The 19,563-nt window shown below is 41.5% G+C and overlaps 1 protein-coding gene across 3 annotated transcripts in view; it reads right to left on the bottom strand.

Annotated features, from left to right (window-relative positions):
* The window catches only part of AP3B1 (adaptor related protein complex 3 subunit beta 1), a 344,461-nt gene that overhangs the window by 282,132 nt on the left and 42,766 nt on the right, over window positions 1-19,563 (bottom strand). For all 3 annotated transcript variants that reach the window (XR_007356822.2, XM_048851142.2, XM_048851143.2), the window contains exons 2-3: window positions 18,048-18,123; window positions 12,194-12,268 (exon numbers count right to left, since the gene is read on the bottom strand). Coding sequence is in view for 2 of the 3 variants with exons in the window: in XM_048851142.2 (XP_048707099.1) it covers window positions 12,194-12,268; window positions 18,048-18,123 (151 nt within the window). In the remaining variant the exon portion in view is untranslated. The remainder of the gene's footprint in view (window positions 1-12,193; window positions 12,269-18,047; window positions 18,124-19,563) is intronic.

Raw genomic sequence — 19,563 nt, 5'->3', positions numbered from 1 at the left:
AGTCACCCCTGTTCCTTTGGTCAGTTTGGGACTGCAATGAGGTAATCCTCACCTGACTGTGAAGAGGGTGGGGGGGCAAAGCCGAGAGGGAAGAAAGGACATGATAAAAGGGAGAGACGTTTGCCATGCTCTTCCTCTCTCTTCCACCTAATCTACAGATACCACACCAAGAGACTGAAGCGCTGATCAAAGGGGAGAGACTGGCTGAAGAGCAAATCAGCCAGCCTGTGGTGAGAAGCATCTAAGTTTTTAAGGGCATTGAAAATGTTAAGATCAGCTTAGAATGTGTTTTGCTTTTACTTCATTTGACCAAATCTGACTTGTTACGCTTTGTCTTATAATCACTTAAAATTTATCTTTATAGTTAATAAATCTGTTTGTTTATTCTACCTGAAGCAATGCGTTGAGTTAGAATAGTGTCAAGAGACTCCCCTTGGGATAACAAGCCTGGTACATATCAATTTCTTTGTTAAAATGACAAAGCTTGCAGTGTCCACCAGGTGTAACTAGACACTGCAAGACGGAGGTTCCTAGGGTTGCGCCTGAACTGGAGATATTGCCTTGTGTCATTCGGTTGCACAATCCAAGGAGCAGCTTACCTGCTAGAGGCTGTGCATGAACAACCCAGGAATGGGGGTTCTCGCAGCAGAGCAGGGTAAGGCTGGCTCCCAGAGTCAAGGATTGGAGTGACCTAGCAGATCACTGGTCCAGGTAACACCAGAGGGGAACGTCACACCTCCTTTCATGAATGCAAAAAGCATTGGGGAATATAATGGGAAGCAAAAAGTACAATGTCATTGTTTTGTCCCCAGAGTCAGGGCAACCCTCGTGTTTTATTCCCTCATGTGCTAGCTGAATGTTGCCTTCACGTCCTCATACTTACCACATATGCCAACAGGTTTCCACTGCATTGGTTTACATTGTTTATTTTACATGTGAGCCAAGGCAAAAAGGTGAATATGCATCCCATGTCTGGTCAAAACCTGCTTAATTTAGACTTTAAAACATTTTACACACACAAACACACACTCCTTAAACATCATACATACATATACATCTCTGAAGGATTATGAAGATCAACATGATGTAAGCGTTTATTAGGTACCTCACTTGACCTTCTTTGGATAAGTACTATGAAAATAATATGCTGGGTGTCAGTTACCAAACTGTGGTTAGAAGACAAGTAGTAGGGCTGGAGTCAAGCCAGGTCATGATACCAGGAAGTCAGGCTCAAACACCAGGTTACAGACAGCAGGCAAGTAACAGAGTCAGGAACAAATCAGGGCTAGAAGCCAGAGTTTAGGGTCCACAGCAATTCAAGGTCTGGAATGAAAGCAAGCATATGGTCTGCATCGTTGCTCAGTCAGCTCTTCATGATGGCTTCTTGCTTTATAGATGAGTAAGAGCCAATCAGTGCGCTGTGAGGGACTGTCCCTCAGGCCCCGCCAGGCAGTACTTCCTGCAGCAGAAACTTGGTTTAAGTTTCCAATGGTGATGCAGAAGCAATAGCAGCCCAGAACCCTGATGGGTCTGAGGTTCTTGTCCTGCAGGTTCTTACACAAAGGTTATTCTGCTGCACTAAGTATTAAAAGCATATAGCTCAGTTCAGACAAAACTCAAATTCTACTGATCAGACTAATTTACTTTTTCTTGATTATCCTGACAATCACTGCTATCAGGGAAAGAAGAAAACGGTACACAGATAATGTATACTCCAGCTCATAAAAAGTCATCTATGAAGGAATCAGAACTTGGCCATCCTCAGATACCCTAAATAAGTACTTCACTTTTTCTTCAATAATCACAACCTTACAAATTGCTGATAAAAGGGAACCAAACCAAAAACATTCAAAATGTTTACTATATTAAAATTTATTAAATTGGCAAGAGTTGTGTTGTTTGATTTTAGCATTAAAATCTACATAAGCAAGCACACAGCTTCAAATTTGGGATAAAATACCTGAATCAAACTTCAGGGGGGAGGAGGAAGGGAAGAATAAATCACGAAGTCAGACCTGTAGAACCTTCAGTTTTCTGGGTCTTTCAGGAAGCTCTCAAGTCCAAGAGGCTGATGTAAGTTCTTGCTTCTTTTCAGTCCAGAGGCTTTGTACTTGAAGGTCCTCCATGTTTGCTTCCTATCTCACTGCAGCATCCATCTCTATAGTCCTGGACAGGAGGAGGTATAATTGGGACACCTCTGCAGCACTTGCAGGATTCTTCCACCATTGCAAGGAAAACGGTATTAGAAGGCATACACACAAGGGCATGACTGGAAGGGGCAAAGCCAATCTCAAATCACCTCAAATGTTTTAAGGGTGAAGACTGGCACTAAGCATCACAAAGGTATAGGAGGCTATACGTTCCAGAAGCGTGAGGCACATCCTTATAGTGGTATTTGGATTGGATTCCAGCTGCCAAGTTAGGATCAACAGGTTCTGAGATCTGTCCTCAAGAAGATAACCCATGGACCTGGTGAAACTGACAAATTAGTCTTTGGACCATAGTCAAATTGAACTTCTGTATGCCCATCTTTAAGTCCCAGCCTCTGTAACAGACTAAGAATAAGGCAGGCGGATGCTAAGACCTGGTGAGGTCTCTCCCATATCAGCCAGTCATCTAGGTATGGATATACCACGATGTTTCTTCTAGTCAGGTATGCTACCAATTCTGCAAGCATTGAGGATGGTTTCACGATTCATACTTCAAATTATCAATAATCCTTCTGCACAGGAAATACCTAATGGTTTTGGGCCACCATGAAACTTACCAATATCACATTCCATCCATGGCCACAACCATTAGGTGTTTCCTGTTAAATAGGATCATCAATTTTTGGAGATACACATCTTGAAAGTTGAGATGCAAACCAGTCCCTGATTCCCAAGAGGAAATTTTGGGGGCAAGGATGACCATCGTGAATTTCAACTTGCACATGAACATGTTTAATTTTCCTCAGGGCTAGGATGGGTCACTAACTTCCCTTTGTCTTTGGGATAAGAAAGCATTTAGTGTAGAATCTTTCCCCGGTATTGAGGATGGAACTTCTCTATCGCTCAGAGAAAAAAAAGAAAAAAGAAAAAAAAAAAGAGAACCTCGTGAAATAGCAGATCCTCATCAGAAGAGTTCCTGAAATGAGGCTGGGACAGCGAGCACTGAATGGAATATTTTGATTTTGCTACATTTGTGGCGATGAAGGTCCAGAGGTGCCTGAAAGTAGCTAGTGATTCCCAGAGAAATAGTACAAAGTTCACAAGAGTCAGCTCACATCTCCTGACAGTCCTATCAACATGGGTGCTTCTGGGACAAGGAGCATATATTACAGCTCATTAAAGTAAGAGGATGTCCCCAGCTTGGAAGGTTTGGTGGGCCTCAAGTGGGGGGAAAAGGACAAAGGGACTGACATTTGTATGACATAACACTTTTATATGCTTGGGAGCTTGAGTGTAGACGTGTAGGGATGAGAAGGAAGCTTGTGAGTCTTTCAACCTATGAAGGACTTTGTCAGCTTGAGCTAAACAGCACTGACCCCTCAAAGGGCAAGTGCTCCACTGCCTAGTGGACATCAAGGAGGAACAGAATGCTTCAACAATTGCCATTACCATTGCACTTGAGGCAGTATCCACTACATCTAGGGCCACTTACAAGCTGTTTTGGCCACCAGTTGTCCTTCAGAAACTAGGGAAGGAAACCCCTCCCTTATATCAGGCGGAACTTTGTCCGTGAAGGAAAAAAGCCATTCATGGATCCGACAGAATCAAAACTATCCAATAAGGCCTGGTAACTGGCCAAACTGAACTGTTAACTTGAGACGAACAAGCTTTTCTGTCAAATCCATCTTTTTTTACCTTACTCTTGGGGGGGGCGTGAGGGAATCTGTATTGCTTAGATTTCTCACTGGCTGCTGTAACCATCAATGAGGAGAATATAAGATGGGCATAAGTGAGTAAAATTGTTTTAGGTTTAATCTGGCATTTCTTATCCACCATAGAGAAGGTTGGAGCTGCTGTTTGCCATGACTGGATCCACAATTCCCTCATTGGCTGGTGAGACATGTAGAGATGTTGATAGTCAGAGTCTCTACAACCCTTTAATGCCATGGACAAGGCTGATGAGGCACACTGTATCTCCAGGGGGAGGAGCAACAGTTGGAGGTGTGGAAATCAGAGCTGGATGTCTGTACTGGAGGAAGCCTTGGCACTGGTAACTTGGCAGAAGTAGATAACGGGAGATTCTGGCTTGTGTGATATCACCACGTATCCTAGATATCAATATGCCATGGAAAAACAGGAATTTGCATTTTCACAGAGTATGTAGCTGCATAAGGGTTCATGGTTTAATGCATCTCAGATTTCACTGCAGCCACCAGACAAGAGTAATTAAAGTTATGAAAAAATGCTGAGAACTTTAAAAATCACCTCTAAAGACCATGTCGCAGTTTGGCAAGGACATATGTCACATTTATGGTAATGTGCTGTTCTGTACTGTATGCAGCATGAGTGTAGATTACATTTGAAGGCAGACAATTATAGACATGTGGAAAACACTAAACTGCATCAAAAGAAACGAAAACAGAAGGCTGAAACAGAAGAGCCATCAACAACAGCAAAGAAACAATGCACCATGACTGGATCATTCTATTAATTTTATTATAATGATTGATGGCACTGGTAGGCTTTGAACTTGCTTAAAAATGGTAAATATATCAAAACAGTGTGTTCAACTGATGTCTATATATCAGAAAAACGCTTATTTTTATGTTTATCAGAGAATTTGGGTTTTGTTTAAATCATGGAAAACTAGAAACCCTGGATATCACTAAGTACACCAGTACTGTGAACCTCAAGGGTGTCAATTAGTGCAGTGGCATGGCTTCTCAAAATGGTGCAGGGACTTCTCTTGCTGGAGCTGACATAGCCTGGAGAGTTAAGAACAGTGCCTTAGAGATCGTGGTACCACAAGCTATGGTCCCAGAGGAGTCTTTAGGGTGCCAGTGCGGAAATCAACCATTTTTGGTCCCGTGCTCTTAAAAGGAGATGCCAACCTCGATATTCCTGGTAACCAGCACTTCAGTGCCAGCATGAAACTAAACATCAGTGGGAACCAGTGAGGGTCACAAAGCCTCAGGGGATGATCAGTGTCAAGTGGAATACTTACACCTAGGGGAGACCTTGGTGGGGCTCTCTCTCGGGCTTCTCACTCCCTGAGCTTTTCTACAGAGTTTTTCGGCAGTTTTTGTCTGAGCCAGTGACTGGACTGATGACAATGAGGCCTGTGGGTTAGTGCCCCATGCTCACTCTCTAGTTCCAAGGGGCCACAAACGGTGGGGAAATGGGTGAGAGAAGTCCTACAGATCCTGAGCAAGAAACTGGTCTCACAGCCTTGCTCATGAGGAATATTTGCTTCCCTGTCCTTCTTGGTTTTTGAACTGAAAGATTTGAAGATTGCATATTTTCCAGAAATATGCAATTTCCTGAAGCAACAGACATCTTAGTATCCATCTTTCACAGACATTGCTCCCTGACATGAGAAGCAATATTTAATTCCAGGAGATTTAGACACTATCCCCATGACCAACACCAAATTCAGAAAAGTAAGAAATAAAGGATGGTCACTGAGCAATAAAAACTAGTTAATTTACTAATAAAAGTATTTTATCTTTAATCTAGTGTAGTTTAAGGATTAGAAAGGGGCTGCCAGCCAGCCAGTCAGTCAGTCAACAGGCACAGTGAGCTGCTTATCTCAAAGCAAAGAGACTAGCTTTGAGAACGAATGGCAGTTGGTGCACTCTGCCCTTATATATATTTTAGCGAAATGTAAATATGGACAATTACTTGAAGGAGAACTTGAAATTGTCAGTAAAACTTGAGGACTCAAGTTCATAGAGAGAGTGTCCCGCTTTCTTTTTTGGGAAAGAAAAGTAACAGGAACAGAATCCTCTTGCCTTGTTTTGCTGACAAAACATTTACTGGCTCAAGCCGTAAAAGACTTCACCCCAGGTAGTTCCATGTGAGATGGATCCCTGAGAAGGGTATATTTCTGTGGCACAGAGTGCAGTTATATCTAGAATCCACTTATGAGAGGAGCTTCCAATTCATGCCACTAAAGAGGAAGAATGAAGGAATATCTCAAAAAAGGGATATATTTTGGGGATGATGATGGTTTGGGGAGTCAACTAATGAATTCTAGTTAATATGTTACTTTGCAAATGGCTGTATTATGAATGAAGCCCTTTGTTTACATTTTATATTTTTAACTTCCCAGGAATATATCAGTGTTTATTTCAAAAATTTTAAAAATGGGTGAAAAAAAATCAGAGCACAAAAGAAACTTCCTGGTTTTCTGGGTAAATACAAGGATTAATATTGGGGGATGGGAGGACAGGAAAAACAAAACAGAAAATTTGTTTATGAAACTATTCTCTCTAATCCCCATTATAAAAACCAAACTTTTTAAAACAAAAACCATTTACTGTTAGTGACTTATGTAATTATACTTGATAGACTACACATTGAAACCCCTTTAAGTCCTGCAGTTTTGGACATGTCCCCATAGAGGAGATACCATGGGGTGGAAGCAGGGCAGGAGAGATGGTACTTGACAGGGATGGGGGATCCAATACTCACAGATCCCAAAATTATCTTTCCCATCAGAGGTGGAACACAGATGCTCGGACCCAAGAAAGAGCAGATCCTAGTTACGTTGACATCCTCCAGCAGCAGGGAGCTGCCACTACCCTACTCCCTGCATTATGTGCGCCTCAGCTCATATTCCAAGGGTCACAAGGGGATTGGAGAGACCTGTTCCTGGACCGGGGCAAGAGGGGACTCTGTCTGGTAGGTGAAGCAGATAGGGCTCTGGGCCTTGGGGCTCCTCTCCTGGCAGTGACATGTCACTACTCACAGGGATTATCACTGGGGCAGGGGGAAGGAAGAAGGCGGGGCAGGGGTTGCCCAGCACTCCTGGGGAGAGGGGACCAGTACTCATGGGGTACCACGTCCAGTCCCCCAGCCAGTCACTGTGGCAACTGGCAGTTTCAGCAGGTTCCCTGCACATCCTGCTCCCCATACCACACTGCTGCAGCAGCCACCAACTCCCCTGCGCATGTGGCACCTGGCCCGCAAATGTCACAAATGTAATCCATGAATCCTTGGCAGAGTCCCTGAGGCCTTCATTAGTAGCCACTGCCACCCAGGTCGGATGTAGCTTCAAGAAGTCAAACAGCCTCAAACTTCCTCTGGACAATAGAGAGCTCAAGGTTCAGTACATCCAATTTTGAAAAGTTGATTTTGAAAGGATCTGAAAGTTTTCCAGAAAGTCATTTCTGGTGTAAGTCATGACATCCTTTGGCAAAGATGAGAAACTATTTAGATCCACCTACGTTGATATACCTCCTGTTCCATATGGAAATTTTACTCCTCAATCACAGACTCTAATTTATCCCTAGAAGTGGATGGTACTAGCAGTTTGATGATTTAGATCACAGACTTTACAGGTGTCAGAATCACACAGTGCTGAGAAACTATAGCAGGTATTTCAGCTCTACTTGCCTCCTATATGGAAAAAATCTACAGCTGAAATGCCCGAAATAGCCATGAGACTCTCAGACAGTTTCCATAAGCATCAGGTGGAACTAGTTATCCCCAGGAACAGACCTAGGACAAATATAACAAACTCCAGAGCAGGTGGTTACATAGTACCCAGCATTGACAGTGGAACCAATGAAGCCTAGAAAACAGACAACCCCACAAAGTGAGCCTCCAACTCCATCTCAAATGACACCAAGGCTGACTATACCATCAGGAAGTTTAGAGTTAGACAAAGGTTTCTAACCATCAGAGGAGTGAAGTTCTGGAACAGCCCTCCAATGGAAGCAGTGGAGGCAAAAGACATATCTGGTTTCAAGACTAAGCTTGATAAGTTTATGGAAGGGATGATATGATGGGATAGCCTAATTTTGGCATTTAATTGATCTTCAACTATTAGTGGTAGATATGCCCAATGGCCTGTGATGCGATGTTAGATGGGGTGGGATCTGAGTTACTATAGAGAATTCTTTCCTGGATGTCTGGCTGGTGAGTCCTGCCCACATGTTCAGGATTTAGCCGATTGCCATATTTGGGGTCGGGAAGGAATTTTCCTCCAGGGCAGATTGGCAGAGGCCCTGGCAGTTTTTCACCATCCCCTGCAGCATGGAGCACGGGTCGCTTGCTGGAGGATTCTCTGCACCTCTTAGTCTTTAAGACCACAATTTGAGGACTGCAATAGCTCAGACATAGGTTAGAGGTTTGTTACAGAAGTGGGTGGGTGAGATTCTGAGGCCTGCATTGTGCAGGAGGTCAGACTAGACCAGTGGTCTCTAAACTTTTTCGCTCGTGCACCCCCAGGGTGAAGACCGGAAGACCTGCCGCAGGCACACCGCCAACAGAAGAGGACCAGAAGACCTGCCGCAGGTGGGCCGCCAGAGGGAGACACCAGCCGTGGACGTGCAGAGCTGCCGCTGAAAAACAAAAACGGCGGAGTGCCGTCCGCCAGCAATCCTGCTGCCACGCACCCCCTTGGTGCATCTCGTGCACCCCAGTTCAGAGACCACAGGACTAGACAATCATAATGGTCCCTTCTGACCTTAAAGTCTATACGGCTCCCTGGATCTAAATATTTGACTTCAGAGGAATCCTATGCCCCAACACAGATGTTGGGGTGACTGGCAAGAGATTTCTGCCTTGCTGAATTGAGAAAGATATCCATGATAAGAAAGAATGTACCAATTTCTGCCTTTCAATTTCATCAATATTGGGCACAGAACACTGTAGAAGATCAGCGGTAGCACTGAAGTGTTGGTCTCAGCACCAGGAACAAGCACCAGAGCCAGGAGCTTAATCTTTGGCACCAAGAACATGGATTTTCCCCTCTACACTTAAGAGTCCAGGAGCATAAAGTACTTGCTCTGGCACAAAGGTTTGGCACTGGTTCCTCATTAGAGTCACTACTTCTAAAAATTCATCCAAGGAAGTTATTGTGCTGTCTTTTCTTTTTTCTTCTCACAGTCTTTTAATCCCAGGAAGTAATAGTGCAGAATAAAGTCAGAGCTCCTTTTACACCTAGATCATACAGACCCTCTCCACACCGAACATATACATTCTGAGGCTGAAACAACAAGGAGTACTTGTGGCACCTTAGAGACTAAGGGCATGGCTACACTTGCAAGTTAGAGCGCACTAAAGCTGCCCTGAGCACGCTAACTCACGATGCGTCCACACTGACAAGGCACGTAGAGCGCCCCGACTCCGCGGCTGGAGTGCTCCTGGTAATCCACCTCAACAAGAGGCATAATGCTTGCTGCGCCCCAGCTGGAGTGCCGCGGCACCACTGTGGACGCCCTGGTCTGTTAATGCGCTCTGAGCAGCCTCAAGAAGTGTCCCACAATGCCTGTTCCAGCCACTCTGGTCATCACTTTGAACTCTACTGCCCTGCCCTCAGGTGACCAACTGTCAGACCCGCCCTTTAAATTCTCTGGAAATTTTGAAAATCCCCTTCCTGTTTGCTCAGCCAGGCATGGAGTGCTCTCAGCAAATCTTTCCAGGTGACCATGCCTCCACGCACCAGGCAATCGTGGTGGAGCAATGGTGAGGCGCTGGACCTCATCAGTGTCTGGGGGGAGGAAGCTGTCCAGTACCAGCTGCACTCCAGCCGTAGGAATTATGATACCTTTGGGCAGATATCCAGGGGCATGATGGAAAAGGGCCATGACCGCGATGCACTGCAGTGCAGGGTTAAATTTCAAACAGTTGACAAGAAGGTGTGAGTAACAGTAGGGGGGAAATTAGCATGGGGAAATTAGTTTTTAGTTCTTGTAGTGACCCATCCACTCCCAGTCTTTATTCAGGTCTAATCTGATGGTGTCCAGTTTGCAAATTAATTCCAGTTCTGCAGTTTCTGATTGGAGTCCGTTTTTGAAGTTTTTTTTTCCTTGAAAAATTGCCAGTTTTAAAGTCTGTTATTGAGTGTCCAGGAAGGCTGAAGTGTTCTCTGACTGGTTTTTGAATATTACAAGTCTTGACATCTGATTTGTGTCCATTTATTCTTTTGCGTAGAGACTGTCCGGTTTGGCCAATGTACATGGCAGAGGGGCATTGCTGGCACATGATGACAAATATCACATTGGTAGATGTGCAGATAAAGGAGCCCCTGATGGCATGGCTGATGTGGTTAGGTCCTCTGATGGTCTCCCTTGAATAGATATGTGGGCAGAGTTAGCAACGGGGTTTGCTGCAGGGATAGGTTCCTGGGTTAGTGTTTTGTTGTATGGTGTGTAGTTGCTTCAGGTTGGGGAGCTGTCTGTAAGCGAGGACTGGCCTGCCTCCCAAGATCTGTGAGAGTGAGGGATCGTCCTTCAGTATAGGTTGTAGATCCTTGATGCGGTGGAGAGGTTTTAATTGGGGGCTGAAGGTGATGGCTAGAGGCATTCTGTTACTTTCTTTGTTGGGCTTATCCTGTAGTAGGCGACTTCTGAGTACTCTTCTGGCTCTGTCAATCTGTTTCTTCACTTCAGCAAGTGGGTATTGTAGCTTTAAGAACGCTTGATAGAGATCCTGTAGGCGTTTGTCGCTGTCTCAGGGATTGGAGCAAATGCAGTTGTATCTTAGAGCTTGGCTGTAGACAATGGATTGTATGATGTGGTCTGGATGAAAGCTGGAGGCATGTAGTTAATTTAAATGAATTGTCTCATTAGAATTGGTAAGGCAACTCCCATCTTTTCATGTACTATGTATATGTATCTTCCTGCTGTATTTTCCACTCCATGCACCTGATGAAGTGGATCTTAGCCCACAAAGCTTATACCAAATAAATCTGTTAGTCTCTAAGGTGCCACAAGTACTCCTCGTTGTTTTTGCTGATACAGACTAACATGGCTACAACTCTGAATTCTGAGGCTGGTATTTCAAAGGAACCTGGAAATGCTTCCAACTCACAGTATTGACCAGACCTGAGACTTTGGATCACCGCAGGCCAACAAGTAGATATGGTACAAACAGGTTAACGGACCTTCACCCAAGTATCATTATGAGGACCAGAAATTAGAACATGGAGGATGCAAGATAGGCCTTCTATAAATAGTCTTTTTTGCCTAACCTGCCATCCTGGGAAGGACGCCAGTTCTTGGCATCAGAATTTTTAAATATAAATAGAGCTCTCCTGAAATAAATTTTCAAAATTTTAACTATGTAGAATTCTATAAGTTGTAGCTAGAGGAGATAAAGAAACAGTAGATAAAAGTTGATCTTAAGAACTTCCACTAGTTCCAATTTACTTTTCAGATATTAAAAGGAAGAGAGGATTACCTATGAGGAACCATGACTACAACATTTGTTGCCTCAAGAAGATACCTACATGGCCCCTCAACAGTTATATCCTTCCAAGGGATTCCTGGCCAGGCGTAGACTACAAATTTACATGCCCAAGTATGAGAGTCTGCACTAATGCTCAAAGAAGAATGATTAGATCTAGCTTTTTAATAATTAACAACAAAAACTGTTTGCAGACCAGAAATTGTTATTCTAACAATGCATTTCAACACCAAATTTGCATTGGTCAGCAATTTCAGAGAAACTTATTTAATGAAGTTAAAAATAGCTTTTGTGAAGTAAATGTAAAGGTTATTGAAGATACTTTTTTGATAATCATGCACACTGAACCTCTCTGTTTACAGAACACATGTAGTACACCACTGGCAAAGGGCAAGCTTCTCTCCAGTGTCTCACCCCTGCTCTACAACAAACACTTTTTGTGGTGAGAAAATAGATCAGTCTATGTCCACTCTATCCTGGGCCTTTTTGCAGAGACAGTTACCAAAGGCTAGTTAGGTTATTTACAAAGCACTCTTAGAAACATATACCACAAACTACAAAACTTCTTGAATTTGTTCTTTAAGGATTATTTTCACAGTTATAAAAATTCACTCCCCCACCAAACCACTACAAGAAAACTAGGCTCAATACTGTACATTTCCTTATCTCAGATACCCAGATTATACTATTTCTACAAGGCTCCCACTAAGATTAAGCTTTGGTGAATTCTAGTAAAATACAACTTAAAGGTATTTTGTGATTTACACTAAAGTGAAAACTAAGTGGTACTTTTATAACAAAAATATCTTCCGTAATAGTACATTTTTGTGTGTTCTTTTTAAGAGTACCTCAATATTTTTACTGGCCACATTCTTCACAACAGCTGGAAACAACTCAGATGCATTCTTCCCCTTAGCAATCATCTGAAAGAGAAGGATCATATCGTTAATAGTTAAAAAACATTTTGGCCCTGTTTTTCCAACCTGTCTTTGAATAAAATGTAAAAAATAAACAAACAGTCTCCTTTACTTGATTGCCAGCCAGTTGCTTTGCGCCAGTGAAGGGAACACCATCACCTTGAGCAGGGCAGGAATTTCAGTACCTTGCACTGTATTAAGAAATACAGAAACTGGATTTTGACATTCAAAAGTTGCCATTTTTTTTAATTCACTTAGGCATTGACAGCTTTTTCAGGCTGGCAATTTCAAGATCTATTTTCAAAAATAAAAAGCCAAAACTAAACCAGAGTATATTATGAACAAGTTTTATGAAGGTTTCCCATAAGAGTTAGATTTTAGTGCACAAAAGAGTAAAAATACTGTGAAGTAGATGTTACATTCAGAGTTTACACAAGAATAAGTAAGACTGCCTGGCACACTGCACCTAAATGAAAAAAATCCTCAAGCAAGGGTTTGCACGAAAGGAAAAAAGTCTGACTTATGAGTACTGAAGTACAATACCAGAAAAATGGTTGTGTTATTTTGTTGGGTAAGAGCATACAGGTTTTGATGCACAGCACCACAGCCAATGTGTGAAGGGGGTGTGTGCGCAGCTCATGAAACTCAAATATCTTTCCAGTAAAGAATTAACAATGATTCAAATTTACTTTCTACATTTATTTTAGTTTGCCTTCTCACTTGATACTGTAATTACAGATTAAATTAATTGTGACACTTAAATACAGTTTAGTTTTAATCCCTCACTTCTGTTACTCTTCTTTTTTAAGGAGCTATTCATGAAGCTAAATATTTTCATATGTGAAGAAGTTGTAAAATTCCCATCTCCACTGGATCAGCAAATTCAGGGAGAATCATTTTTAACATTGTAATAGATAGGTATTAAGCTTTCAGTAATTCATAGTCAAGTAGAAATAATGTGAAAGTTAAAAACATTTGAGCTCTGTTTTTAAGTTCCGATGCAAGGTAGACAGGGAGATGGACCAAGGTTAAATACCTTCAGCCAGCGACAAGAGACATTTAAACCAGGATCCAGTCACCCTGACTGGTTGACTAAAGGTGGACAAAATATCAAAGGGACACTCAAAAATGTCAGATTCTGCAGACAGGAAATCCGATGTTATATAGTGGAATATTGGCAGATGACAGGCAACAGCTATCAAATACCCCCTGCTCACCCTGACTCTAGATGGTACAAAAAAAATCAAGAAGTCTGTAAAATCATGAATGGCGCGGGGGAAAGAAGTTTTATTTACCCCCTCACACAACACAAGAACTATGGGTCACCCAACGAATTTAATAGGCAGCAGGTTTAACACAAACATAAGGAAGTACTTCTTCACACAATGTACAGTCAACCTGTGGAACCCATTGCTAGGGAATGTTGTGAAGGCCAAAAATATAATTGGGTTAAAAAAAAGAATTAGATAAGTTCATGGAGGATAGATCCACCAATGACTATTACCCAAGATAGTCAGGGATGCAACCCAATACTCTGGGAGTCCCCAAGCCTCTGACTGCCAGATGCTGGGACTGGACACCAGTACAGATCACTTGATAACCGCCCTGTTCTGTTCATTCCCTCTGAAGCATGTGGCACCGGCCACTGTTAGAAGACAGGATACTGGGCTAGATGGGCCATTGGTCTGACCCAGTATGCCCATTCTTATGTTCTTATCTGAGAGCAAACATTACACATTGTTGAAATGCTTATGTAACTTAGACCCACATGCTTTATAAGATGACTAGAATGCGTTAAAAAAAAGGGGGGGGGGGACTGTCAGACTATAAAGGGAGGAGGACAAGAGCAATGTCTCAAATATGCAGCGTATTACAAAGGGGTCAGGGAAAAAAGAAGAAGCTGGAGAGGAAAGGATAATGTTAGAGAAAATACAATACATAGTTAGGGCCCTACCAAATTTACGGTCCATTTCAGTCAATTTCACGGTCACAGTATTTTAAAAATTGTACATTTCATGATTTCAGTTATTTTAATCTGAAATTTCACGGTTTGTAGTTGTAGAGGTCCTGACCCAAAAAGGACTTGGGGGGAGAGGGGTGAAGAGTTTTGCAAAGTTATTGTAAGGGGGGTTGTGATACTGTTACCCTTACTTCTGCGTTGCTGCAAGTGGCAGCACTGCCTTCAGAACTAGGTGGCCAGAAGAGCCCAGCTCTGACGGCAGAGCCACCGCCAGCAGCAGCGTAGCAGTAAGGACGGCATGCGATGGTATTGCCATCCTTACTTCTGCACTGCTGCTTGCAGAGCTGGGCCCTCAGTCAGCAGCCGCCCAGCTCTGAGGGCAGCAGTGCAGAAGTAAGATGGTATGGTATGGCATTGCCACCCTTACTTCTGCGCTGCTGCTGCCTGGGCACTGCCTTCAGAGCTGGATGCCCAGCCAACAGACTCTGCTTTCTGGCCACCCAGTTCAGAAGGCAGCACAGAAGTAAGGGTGGCAATACCATGATCCCCCTAAAATAACCTTGTGGCTTCCCCTGCAACTCCCTTTTGGGTCAGGACCTCCAATTTGAGAAACTCCGGTCTCCCCCATAAAATTGGTATAGTATAGGGTAAAAGCACACAAAAGACCAGATTGCACAGTCCGTGACGTGTTTTTCATGGCCGTGAATTTGGTAGGGCCCTAGATATAGCCAACTTTTGCAGAGTTGAAGACTAGATGCCATGCATACCATTTTATTTTAATCCAATTCTCTCATCTTAAATTTTATTTTACTACAACCCTGTTGTTTAACACTGGGAATTTAAAACAGAACATCCCGGAGAGGTTAAATCATGTTCCATTTCTGAGAGACAGTGAAGGGTGGATTTCTGGAACCTCCTCTGTCCAGTATCTTAGCTAGAAGAGCCCATGTAAAGGGGTCCTCCTCACAAGGTGAGTGGGCTGTCAGGGCTGTGGTTCTAATGACAAATGACCAGACAAGAAATAAATTCTGTTCCCATCTGGTCATTAAAGAGGCAAGATCTACTGATGAAAAGCACTATATAAGAGCTAAGTATTATTACTACTAAGACATCAAACAACTTGCTATGAAAAGAGTTTGCAAAAAGATATGGTTGATCATCTAGTTTTGAACTGTTACCACATAGTTACAGCCTATCAAGAAAATATATATGTAACTTGCATTATTTAACAGACCAACCATAATAGCTCCAGTGTACCATGTAGATATGCATTTAATATCTTTTAAAAGTATGTATTTTGACTCATTAAGTAATAATGATGAGTGTAAATTCTCTTTAGTTCATGGATCATTAGCTCAAAAGAATATAATAGGGGTTTCCAGGACTAAGGTCTAATCATACCAATTTAGCTGCTATGCATAGCTATTAGGAGCTCAAAACCTGTATGTCTTGTATACCCAAAGCTCCTACTGAAGGCACCAGGAGTTGAGTATGTTGCAAGGAACGCAGGATGGAGCTCCATGCCTGTATGCTGTCCTGTGCACATTTCTGTTCAACACAGATGCTGTACATGTGATGCAACACATTAGGTTTCTGGTTTTTTTAATTTTTTTTTTATTTTCTGTATAAAAAAATTGGTAGTAAGGGGGCAGGTAGTAGAAGTTTCTCCAAGAGGGGTACTAAACACTTGAACTTGTTTGCTAGCTCCAAATCTTTCCAAATCTAGGCTCAGGCCGCTTTCAGGACACTGCAAGCTTCAAATATTCTCCAAAAGTTTTTCCTTGGGGTGACAAGTATAAGGATAGCAGGAAGATTATTATTGAAGCTGCAAGGGAGATTACATTGGTTGTCATGGGGTTCAGTCAGATTTTTAAAAGAAATATTAAGATGTTATTTTACAGAATGCATTTATAAATATTAGTTGTCATATACATCTAAATTTTCCTAAATAGCAATTCTTTGTAATCTTGTAAACCTCTATGATTCTCAAAGTTATTTTTACTGCATTAACGTGTATTTGGAAGATTAAAAAACCATCACTTGTGATATGAACACCCTATTTAATCAAATTTCTATTTTTTTATTTTTTTTTACTAATTGAAAGTAAACTTAGTTTTATTGCTCTCTTTCTGAAGTGCCAACAAAGTCAGAACAAGACTGTTCCTGTGCTCAGAGTGCCTTTGACAATATAATTTTAACATCATCTGTCACCTACACCTCAGCCAACTCTTGCCTCCAGTTTAGACCTTAAGCTTATGTTCACCTACATAAAGCTCTTTGCAACATGCCTCAATGGAAAAAGGACAGATATTCTGAGCCTCTGACGGTTGAGGCTTCAAGAACTCTAGCACCTTTAATCACCATTTTTGGGGGAAATAGGGATTCACTCTTTTGAGGTGGATTGTAGGAAGTTACTGATAGAAACAGTAGTCCTCTTTCAAAACGAGCAAGTGGTAGTAAAACAAAAGAAACAGTTTTGTATAATATACTGCCTCTAAATATTTGTAAAAAGAAAAGGAGTACTTGTGGCACCTTAGAGACTAACCAATTTATCTGAGCATAAGCTTTAGATAACCCACTCTAACAGAGATCTCTGGGAGTCTCCCAAAAAAAGTCTTGGAACAGCTAGAGCGTGTTTGTCAAGCTGCCTAGGGAATAGTTAGAGAAGAGACCAATTTATAGGATGTAAAGTTTTTTCTTTTTATCTATAACTAAGTCAAAGGAAGTCTATCTTGCTGAGCTTCACATATGATCTGAATCATGGAACTAGATAACCCACTCTAGTTCCATGATTCAGATCATATGTTATAATTTGTCACCTTATCAAGGTGAGAGTACGTCAGCATTTCCACAATACAGCGTTTGATCAAACACTCCATCAGGAGTTTCCACAGTATGCATCTGATGAAGTGAGCTGTAGCTCACGAAAGCTTATGCTCAAATAAACTGGTTAGTCTCTAAGGTGCCACAAGTACTCCTTTTCTTTTTGCGAATACAGACTAACACGGCTGTTACTCTGAAATCCAGAAGTCCTGGCCCTTGTCTAGGCTAGGAAAAAGTCATTTCCCTCTGTCCCCTAAAAGAGCAATCTTAACCTCAACTGTAAATACCAATGCAGACCTTTAGCAAGCATAGTAAAACATCTAACCTCTTTACACTCAGCGGTTTTGGGAATCTCATGTACAGGTATACAGATGAGTTTTTAAACTTTTGTAATTCAGGTTTAAACACTCAAAAAACCTATAATGCTTGTTTAATATTAAGCATAAATTGCTAATAAACTGGATGCCAGTTCCACTTTTTGAACTTAAATTGAAACCTGAAGCAGTAGACTCAAATGTCAATTTAAAAAGTTATTTATATTTTAGGGGGAAAATTACATAGTGGATTGATAATCATTTGCAAAAAATAAAGTTAAAAACATTTCAAATATATTTCTCAGTTTACTCCAAGTAAGAAACACCTTCAGCTTTTCAGACTACTCATCTGAGAAAAATAACTGGAGTGTTTCTTTGACATAAATAGGAGTTGTGCGACATTAACAATAAGGAGCTTACAGTCAATACCTGCATTTTTATATCACAGCTCTACACATTTATAGAAACATTTCACACATCTGTCATTGAAATATTTGTGTACTTGTATCCATTTTAAATTTTCCATCTTGATATTTAAAGAAAATAGCATTTCACCCTAGCTTTTCAAACTATTTACATATTAAAATACTGTAGTGAAGGAGTCAAAGAGAGAAACTAGCATTAACATGTATTGGCAAAAAAATAAAAATAAAAAAATTAAAAAAAAAAATCTTTGTATTTCACATACCCCAACAATCCTTTTCATAGCATCCAACTTAGCATAATCTTTATTACTTTCCAACATTTGCTTTAGGTCTTCATTCCTACAGTGGAAGTTAAGAAAAAAAAGGATTAGAAAATTCAATACTGTAAATCAAAAGCATCATTTTATGGTCTTATAAAACTGGTTTTCAAGAAGCAACAGTTAAGTCAGTATATGGGACAAATTTGTTGCTCAAACTATTAATTCTGTGATGAGCTGCCACTTATACAAGATAATGCTAGAAGTAACAATCAAAATCAAGCTCTGAAAGATGATTAGTATGTTACCATTACATCCAATTTGGGAAACAGTCTTTAGTTACATATTACTGCATTTTAGTAATAACAAATGCGAAGTGTTCCCCATCCCTTTTAAATTGTACCAACCATTGCTCTGAAAAATGACAGATTGATAGCTATGAAGAATTAAACCTTCTATACCCAAAGTATTTGTTGAACTCTAGCAAAAGCACAAGATTCCTCATCACTAACCTGCCAGCAGGCCTCACCCTGGACCAACAGGCCCAGCTCAAGATGATACAATAGTTCAAATTAATTAGTCACCAGCCTCTTTGCAAAAGTTGCCAATAAGGATGTTAATTAGCACCACATCTGATTGTCTGATGTTGACACCTCCTCTTCTAGGATCTATAATGACCACCACCTAATTTAAAATACCGTAGAAATGCCAGACTAATTTTCCCTCTGGTCTGGATTTCAACTGGAAACAAGCTCCCTTCTCCATTACCAAGTATCCGGCACCCTTCCAGACTCCACTGATTTGCAGTCCCCCTCCATCACCACACACACCCTTCAGAAAATATGAGAAACATGAGAAGTTTTTATGAAAATTAACTCCTTGAAATCAAGTAGGTAGCATAGAGTGAGTAAACCTCTTTCCAGAGAAACTCCTTGTGCTAAGAAGACACACAGAGGTGCCCAAGCATCAACTTCTGAACCAACGGGCCACTCAAATACCCAGACAGAATCATCTTCAATACACAAACAAAACCCCCTTTGACCACACATAGCATCCCATAATAGAACCTATACAGGGCATCAACAAACAACTACAACCCATACTTGATGGGGACCACATCCTGAAAGAAATCTTTCCTGAACACCCACTTCTGGCCTTCAAACAAGCTCCCCACAGACCAGGACACACCAACTCAAAGTGGCACAACACCCTGCCAAAACAACAGATGCAAAACCTGCAGACATATGTCCACTGCTACAATGACCAACATTCCCCAACAGAACACCTTTCAAGATCCATGGATTTTACACACGCCTATCACAACATGTGGTACACCTCATCCAGTGCACTAAATGCCCCCTCAACAACAACTATGGGATGAAACCAGACAATCTCTATGGATGGTTTGAATGAAATCGCACAGGAAAATGATAAAACACAAAAACATCCTATCACCTGTAAGTGAACATTTTTCACAAATTTCAGAGGAACAGCCGTGTTAGTCTGTATTCGCAAAAAGAAA

The sequence above is a fragment of the Caretta caretta genome, chromosome 5 (genome assembly GCF_965140235.1).
Source record: "Caretta caretta isolate rCarCar2 chromosome 5, rCarCar1.hap1, whole genome shotgun sequence".
Taxonomy (NCBI): domain Eukaryota; kingdom Metazoa; phylum Chordata; order Testudines; family Cheloniidae; genus Caretta; species Caretta caretta.
The sequence above is the reverse complement of the archived record's forward strand: the minus strand, read 5'-3'. Positions and strand labels throughout refer to the sequence as shown.